At 41.9% G+C, this 8,234-nt stretch overlaps 1 protein-coding gene across 1 annotated transcript in view; it reads right to left on the bottom strand.

Moving 5' to 3' along the window:
- Nucleotides 1–3,960: 3,960 nt before the first annotated feature.
- vipas39 (VPS33B interacting protein, apical-basolateral polarity regulator, spe-39 homolog) overlaps nt 3,961–8,234 on the bottom strand; it is a 5,305-nt gene continuing 1,031 nt past the window's right edge. Inside the window, exons 3-19 of the mRNA XM_008298915.1 lie at nt 8,000–8,105; nt 7,757–7,894; nt 7,634–7,672; nt 7,470–7,534; nt 7,255–7,311; nt 7,069–7,161; nt 6,944–6,977; nt 6,757–6,859; nt 6,631–6,658; nt 6,441–6,514; nt 6,073–6,148; nt 5,638–5,772; nt 5,474–5,515; nt 5,212–5,388; nt 5,004–5,093; nt 4,792–4,896; nt 3,961–4,716 (exon numbers count right to left, since the gene is read on the bottom strand). Of these exons, the coding sequence (XP_008297137.1) occupies nt 4,696–4,716; nt 4,792–4,896; nt 5,004–5,093; nt 5,212–5,388; nt 5,474–5,515; nt 5,638–5,772; nt 6,073–6,148; nt 6,441–6,514; nt 6,631–6,658; nt 6,757–6,859; nt 6,944–6,977; nt 7,069–7,161; nt 7,255–7,311; nt 7,470–7,534; nt 7,634–7,672; nt 7,757–7,894; nt 8,000–8,105 (1,383 nt within the window). The 3' untranslated portion in view covers nt 3,961–4,695. The remainder of the gene's footprint in view (nt 4,717–4,791; nt 4,897–5,003; nt 5,094–5,211; nt 5,389–5,473; nt 5,516–5,637; nt 5,773–6,072; nt 6,149–6,440; nt 6,515–6,630; nt 6,659–6,756; nt 6,860–6,943; nt 6,978–7,068; nt 7,162–7,254; nt 7,312–7,469; nt 7,535–7,633; nt 7,673–7,756; nt 7,895–7,999; nt 8,106–8,234) is intronic.

Genomic DNA, 8,234 nt, shown 5'->3' on the forward strand with positions numbered 1-8,234 from the left:
ACACATACACTTGGGTAGCATTCTAAAAATTTTCTGGAGGTTTAAATTGCTGGGGTCAAATTGAACCCAAGGACAAAAGATGTCAGTAAATTTGAAGGTAATAGGAGAAAAACCACTGCAGTGTTTCATTGTCCTGATTGTTGGTTTTGTTCATTTGTTTATTGCTTCAGACTTTGTGACCCTCAGTGACGTCCTGCAGGTCTGAAACATGATGGCATTAACGCCTCCAGAAGTGGAATTGAGAAAACATTTAAAGTCTTGCTCATGTGAAGGTGTTAAATCTTACAGAAACAAGAAGAAGTGGTGATGTTACCATGGATACTGCGGTGTGTGTGTTCACATTTAAAAAAATAAAGCAACTATCAGTCGTTACTGAGATAATAAAGCAAAGAGGAAGAATCTAAGGCAGGCTGGAAGTGTCAGTTCTCAGGTGTCTAAGTGGTTTCCTGGAGGTTTATTCTCAGACATCTCACTCACTGATCTCCTCAGAGGTGAAGATCACACTTAGTCTTAAAACGTGTTTCCTGCGTCAAAGCTCAGATCTGAATTTCAGACACTACAGCTAACTTCCTGCTGTTGTTAAATCACCTGCCGTCACCTGATGGAGGAGCTGTGCCTCCTTGACAGCCTGAGTACAGAGCGTCTGGGAACACAGACTTAGCTGACCTGCACGACTAAAGGAAAAAGATGCTAAAATCTGTTTTTTGGTTTGTTTTTGACAGCTGAGAGCATCACATGGACTTTAAATATCAACCTGAATCTGAAAGTGTTTAAAGAGTTTATAATTAAGATTTTAGTAGGTTCACTGGAGACAGTAAACAGACAAAAGCATTGAATCACGTGTATTTAACATCCTGTATTGCTATGCAGATAAATAAATGAAGGGTTCTACATTTAATGGTCCCAGTGTGTCCACTATTGGTTCTGTGAGGTTTTCAGGAAAAGTTATTCAGCTTTAAACAAACAAATATAAAGTCTACTAAAGTCTCTTATTTTCAAAATAAAAGCATCTTTGTCAGAATAAACTCCCATCATGCTCTCTGGTCAGCTGTCTAAGCTGGAAAAAGCAGCTGCAGCAGAATCACAACACTGCGCTCCGATTGGCTGACAAGTCATTGAATTTTCAGGTCAGCTGTCAATCAAACTGTGACCGGCAGCAGCAACCAATCATTTGTGCTGAGTGCTGGAGGTGGGCGGGGCAGAGCATTAATTATTAATCGTTGACAGCCGCAACATTAATTGCGATGAACGCAGACAAACCGGTTCAACCTTATTGATCACTGATCAGTTCACACATGAAGCCAATAAATCAACGACAGTTTAAACTGTTTTCTGATTGTATGTTCAAAAATATTCAGAGAAATTCAGAAATATTTCTGTAACCCAGATCGTGTGATTTGTAGAAGTATCTTTACAAAAATATGTTCGTCCGTATGTAGCTGTTATCACACCACCACAGGAAGGTGTGTATCGTCATTTTAATCAAGTTCTTTATGGATGTCGAGGAGAAAATATAAGAATATTGATGAAGTCGTAAAAGTTCACAAGCTGCAAAATATACTCAAAGAATTGAAGTAATATACAAATAATGCAGAGTAATAAACATAATGTGATCAGTGAGGGATTCACATGATTTTATAGGAATTATTATCAATACTTAATTGAAATTAAACCACAGCTGATTAGTCAATGGTGTAAAAGCATAACGCATTATGAATTGGAACTAATCAAGTACAAGTTCCTCAGATCTGTACTGTAGTAAATGCACAGAGCAATTTTTCAATTGGTATCTGTCTAAAATCCAGCCAGAAAACTGAATTTGAATTAGCTGGGGTTTTGAGATTTTTTTTTTTTAGTTTTCCATTTGGTTATGGACAGAAAGGTCAACGTTTTTTTGGTCGGCAACACAGAAAGCCGGTTTGGTCTGATGATATTTAGGTTATTGTGTAACAGGACTTTGTGGGTAAACTTTTTTTCCTCTCATCAGCACCTGCATTTCTTCTGCTGAACTATTTAAAGCATCACTCACCCAGATTAAATGAGGTTTCCGAAAACAACTATTTCCACATGGACACTTTAACACACGTATGTAAATGTCAGCTCGCTGTGATGTTAATGTGAAACATGGGCTGAGCGTGATGATGGGATGATCTAACGTCGCTTGAGCACAGTCTCTCTCTGAGACAACCTGAAAGTGCTGCATCATCAGGTCAAAATCTACAGATTTCTGAGCTGTGAACCGAATGTATCAAAATCCCAACAACCCCTGTGACAGAATCACAGTAAACACTACCATCATCAGGACACTACTGCATTAACACAGTCAGCGTCCTGGAGGACTTCAGAGTGTGATGCTGTTGCTGGAACTCTTGACAGAAATATTCAGTGTTTCGATTCGCTTCACTGAATATTTCATGAGCTTTCACTGTTATTGTTCCCATTGTTCTCTCCTCCATCACCTCGTCCTCACTGATTGTAAGTTTGTGGCTTTATGAAGTTACAAAAACAGATCTATTTGTAATAATCAATCATATTAATCATTCTAATCATCACACAGTCTGAGCTACGATTACTACTCAGTAATATCTTATAAATAACATCCTGATCAGTAACATCATGATTAATAATTTCAGCATCAATAACAGGTAAGGTTACTGTAGTGAGCAGCACAGTGTACTTTGTGTGTCACCTGGAAGTCACAGTAACATTAAACTACAGGCTGATGACTTCACTAAACACTCTCAGTAATAATATTCTAACAGTACACTTAAAGTACTGTGACCTGTGTACCGGTACATGATGTCTAACGGTACTATCGCAGGATTTGTACCTCTGACAGGTAAACACTCACCCAGGGTCTCGCGCTCCGTCCGTCTCCCTTCACGCGCCGCTCCTCAATGAACGTGACGTCTCGCGGAGCAGCCCTGTTCACGTGGTCCTCGCCCTCCTCACGTACACATCAGCATCACTTATTCATTTTTATCTTTAATTCATCATCTCGTCACTTTCATTCACTCATCCGGGAGCATGAGCAGTGAGTCACAGCCCGACAGGAGCCCGACTGATAATCAATACTCTCATCGATCAAGCATAAGCACGCCGCATAACTGGAGAAGTAGTTGATCAGTGACGTTTGATTAAATTTGATTAAATTCAAAAGGAAGGCAAAAGCAGAAAGCAGTCCGCCATCTTGTGGTGAGAGGTGGTAGTGCACTTTACCGTCTCATCTTCACTTCTTCTCTTCTCTACGTTCTTCCTGATAAACATCCAGCATGTTGGCTGGAACATTACAGTCCACATTGTTTGGGCCAAAATCTATATAGCTGTCAACAGATGCAGGAGTCTGACTGAGAGCTACAGAAAACACCTGATAGCAGTGATTTGGCTCAAAGGGTTGTTCAACTAAATGTTAGTTTCCCATCATGCTTGTTTGCTTGTTTTTTATATATATGTATTTATGTTGAACCACAATTCAAAAGCAATGTCATGATTTTCATTACATTTTTATTTATTATGACTTTTGTCAATCTCAACTTATTTCAGTAGCAGATGTTTTTTTTCTTCTTTAATGGGAGGCTATGAATACATTTGAGGATGACTGTATATGTATATTTATATATATATACAATTAAAAGTCACCTTTAAAACTCCGTCACAGCGGCACATTTACAGTCCTGGATAAGACTGTAAGAGTTCAGCACCACTGGCAGAGTTGGTCATTTACTTCACTTAAACAGGAAACTCAATTTAAAGAGGAACGTTTCTCCTTTCAAGAATTTCAACATTTTCTTTCTTTCTTTTTTATGATTTACAGCAACACAACTTTATTATTCTGGACTTCATTATCTGCGGTTGTGTTGTTTCCACAGAGCTGCAGGACTTTATATTGAAATCAAAAATGTGCCTAAAGTGAGCAAAAATGTTACAGGAGCTTAAAAAAAGCAGAGAAACTACTTGGAGTTCAGAGTTTTATGGTATTTATTGATTATTTTGACACAGACGAGTTGTCGACTGAAAATGCAGACATGGGTGTAGCTGTCACTTCAGGAATATGATGCCAGATTTTAAGTTAAATGAAACACAGGGTGAACAGACTGTGTGACACGACCACGCTTTTCCTTCACGGGTCAAATATTATATTTTTGAAGACTTGAAATGTAACCCCAGATGTAGAATGGCCCCTTCCTTCCTCTTCTCGTCCTTCCTCCTTTCAAACCACATCAGTTATGTCAGTTCTCATTTTTACCTCCACCACGGACGTATGCTTCCATTACTGTCTGTTGGTTTGTCAGTGTCTGTTTTCACGAGACTTGGTGAAAAGGTGGAGTATGGGTGCAGCAGGAACTCTTCACATTCTGGTGTAGATCGAAATAATTAGCTGTTGTTGGCTTTCTGGACGGAGGTCAATATTCTGTTGATTCTTTTCATTGTTCGTGTTCATGGGACAGATTATTAAGGAATGCTGAAGCGATGACTTAACAAGAACACAACGTTGCCATGGCGGTGACTCGGTGGAAAAATAAGCTCCACCCGCCCTGTGCTCTGTGGGAGGAGTCACATGAAGCGCTCCTCTCAGCGACCAAAGAGACCGAAGCAGATGTGAGCTGACTGGACTTTGCTGTCGTCCTGATCTTCTCACACTGTAAACCTTCACTTTAGTCTCGAAACAAAAGTCTCTGAGCCTGCGTTGTGTTGTCAGTTTTTCCAGCGGATTTGCTAAAAGAGAAGAAAAAACACATTTCAGTCAGGTCACATGATACAGTTGATAAAGACGTCCATCCTCCTCCTCACCTGGTTGTTGAGCAGCTCGTCGATCTTCCTCTCCTCCGCTGAACCTCGCCCCACCTTCCCCCTGTATGCTAGCAACAGCTGCCGGTCCTTCATGTCCCGGTACGTCTGATGGGGTTACAGATCCATCCCATCATTAGCAAACACACAAAGAGCACGACTTTGACTGATTTAACAAATTAACATCAGCAGCTTCTTTAGTGCAAAAAACTCACGTTGATGACGATGTCGTGACATTTATGTTTCTGAGCTAAACTGATCCTCAGGTCCGCGTCGTCGACAAGCCCAACGTAGTCTTGCAGCACCTGAAGGTTATCAGTAATCAATAACACACCTGTCAGAGGTCAACAATCAATAGCACACTAATAAATAACACCCCCTCCTACAGTGGAGTAATGTTACTGCTAGGCCCCGCCCCCTCACCTGTGTGGGGGCAGAGTTTTTCTGCAGGATGTCGACGACTCGTTGGAAGCTCAGTGGAGATTTCTTCCTGGTGAAGCCGAGCCAGTTCCTGCTGGTGAACAGAGCGTCTACGTCCAACCACGCCTTTAGCTTTGCCCTCGCCGCCAACGCCGTCACAAAGTACTGCTTCTCCGAGATCTGAGGTCAGAGGTCAGCCGTCGTTAGTGACCTTGAGGTTCAGAGTTCAAAATTCAACGGCGTCAAATGAAACATCTCAGCTCACCTTGAAAGTCTGACGGATGTTCAACGGACTGCTGTAGGTTCCCTGCAAACACCAAATACTGGATTAATCAATCTGGTTCAACGACTCTGCAAAGCTGGCTTGACTAATCTGCTTCACCAAAACTGATTTAACGAATCAGTCCATCCTGGTTCAGATAATCTAACCTCTGGCTCGGTGTAGTGGTAGAAGCAGCAGTAGTACAGCGTCGTGACCAGCGGCATGTTGAGGATTGAAGCTCGTCGGGGAAACTTCTGGAAGATTTCCACCTTCCCTCCGCGCTCAGCCTGCCGGTCTGTCGCCTGGCAACAGCACAGAAGGAAAATTGAAATTAAATTGGATTTAAACTGAGCCTGATGGTGGGATTAAACACAGCTCACAGAAAATGAATCGACAAACAACCAGTAGATTAGTAAACAAACAACCAGTAGATTAGCAAATCAGTAATAAGAAGAAAGTGGCTCATTATTTGCAGTGCAGATTACAGAACTGGAATTTTACCAATTAGCTGACAGGTGATCGACAGAATCATAAGACTTATGTAAAGAATGAAACAACAGCTGGTTAAAGGCAGGATAAACCAGACTGAACCAGTTTCTGACCTCGATGATGATCTGTCTCTCCAGCAGCGTGTAGTGATCCTGAACATGAGCTGAGTCCTCCGCAGAAAACGGAAGGCTGAAAGCAAAGAAGCAAATCTTGACAAACTGTAAACAGCCGGCAGTTAAAACAATCAGCATTAAGAGTAAATCACCAATAAACTGTAAACTACAGTCTAACTGTAATCACATTACCAGCGGTTTTAGGGATCTAACGATTCATCATTTGAAAACACAAAAATCAAACAGAACGTTTAATTCAACTAACAACATGAAATAAAATTGGACTTTAATTTACCGTTAAAATGTCTCCTTTAATCAAACTGAAGTCTGACTTCAGATCAGTCTCGTGTTCTGCAGGTGTTACTCACCTGAGGCAGCTCTTCAGGAAGTCCCGCCTCTTGTTTTCATCTGCAATGGCCAGATGTTCTTTATACTGTAGCAGCTGTCACCATGGAAACAGAGAGAAAATGACATCAGTATCCTGTTAGTCCTCATGTGTACTACTACTGGGCACTACTGCTGTGTTAGTAGAGTGTACTAGTACTGCGTACTACATACCGCCATGTCCTCTGTCCTGCCCAGAGCTCTGAGAGACAGAAGAAGAAAACAAATGTAAACACACCAGATAAACCCTGAGCATCACCTGAATGAAACCACACAGAGAATCAGGTGTGAGCAGCAGACCTGAGCAGCTCCAGCAGCAGCCTCTGGTCTTTGGTCTCAGTCAGGTAGTGGATGAAATGTCTCAGAGCTGTTTGTCTGGACTCCAGCTCCCGAAACAAAACCTCTGAGGAGCAAAACACAGAATCAGACACCAAAACACTGGAGCAGTGCTTCAAAATCAGGTCCAGGATCAGGGCAGCAGACTCACCTTTACTTAGAGTCCTTTTTAAATAAATTAAAACCTGAAAAACAAACAGTGCTCAGTTCATCGAATTGTTAATAAAGTTTATACATTCATGAAGTTGTTTTGTGTTACATTGTTAATAAAGTTACAGCAGTAATGACGTTTCCATCATGAGCGCTGACGGCGAAATCCAGCAGCAGGAGTTTATCCTGCAGAGACCGAAACTTCTCCAGAGACGCCGTCTGGAACACAAATACACAGAATACTGCAGTGAAATACTGTGCAGTACTGCAGAAACATGGCCTGAAGTACTGCAGACAACAAAGGAGGGTTACCTTTCCTTGCTGCAGTCTCTGAATCGTCTCTTCAGGCGACCAATCACTGACATAATCCTGACATCACAACACAATGACATCATTATTGAAACACCAGAAAATACTTCTTAAAAAAAGACAAATTATCGTAATCGGTTTACAGACTGTATTCAGATACAGTCTGTAATCTGATTACAGTCTGTAAACTGTAATCTGACTACCAGTACTGCTATTACCTTGTATTCAGATTTGGGTTTTCGGAGCTCAGGTGCATAGAGCCTGACAGACGAGTCACTGAGCGCTAAAACACATAAACATGAGTCAGTCTCTGAGTGTATTCCTCATTCCCTTATTCATTCATTCATTCACTCACTCACTGTCACTCTGTCATGAGACTCACTGTCAGTGAAGGTCTGGAAGTTTCCTCCTTTCGTTTTTCCTGCAGAGAATCACATTAAACCGTCAGTCACATGATCAGGCTTCCCATCCAGTCTGAATCATGTGACCTGTCCACCTGTCTCACCTTTGAACAGAGAGCTCAGGGAGTATCCTGATTGGCTCTTGCTGAGCGACGGCGTGTCTGTGGTGATTTTGGGGAAGGCAGGCTCTCTGTCCGTCCTCTGATTGGACGCCGCTGTTTCTTTGACAGACCAGGAGATACCTGAGGACACAAGTATGACAGGTATCAGGACAGGCTCCATCCTGCAGCCAATCACAGCTCAAGATTCTCCACAGGTATAAATAACAAGCAAAGTAAGTGTCTTACTGCCAACTGGCTCTCCACTCCAGCTGACCTTCTCCACATCGTCTTCATCATCGTCTTCCTCCACCAGCCGCCGGATGCTGTTCACTGCCTGCCTCGACTCTTTTAACTGACAGTTAAAGGATAGTCAGTAACACAGTCGCACCTGAACGTAACTCACTGTTACTGATGCACCTGAATGTCACTCACTGTTACAGATGTACCTGAACGTCACTCACTGTTACTGATGCACCTGAAC

The sequence above is a fragment of the Stegastes partitus genome, unplaced genomic scaffold (genome assembly GCF_000690725.1).
Source record: "Stegastes partitus isolate 25-593 unplaced genomic scaffold, Stegastes_partitus-1.0.2 Scaffold1359, whole genome shotgun sequence".
In the NCBI taxonomy this organism is placed as follows: Eukaryota; Metazoa; Chordata; class Actinopteri; family Pomacentridae; genus Stegastes; species Stegastes partitus.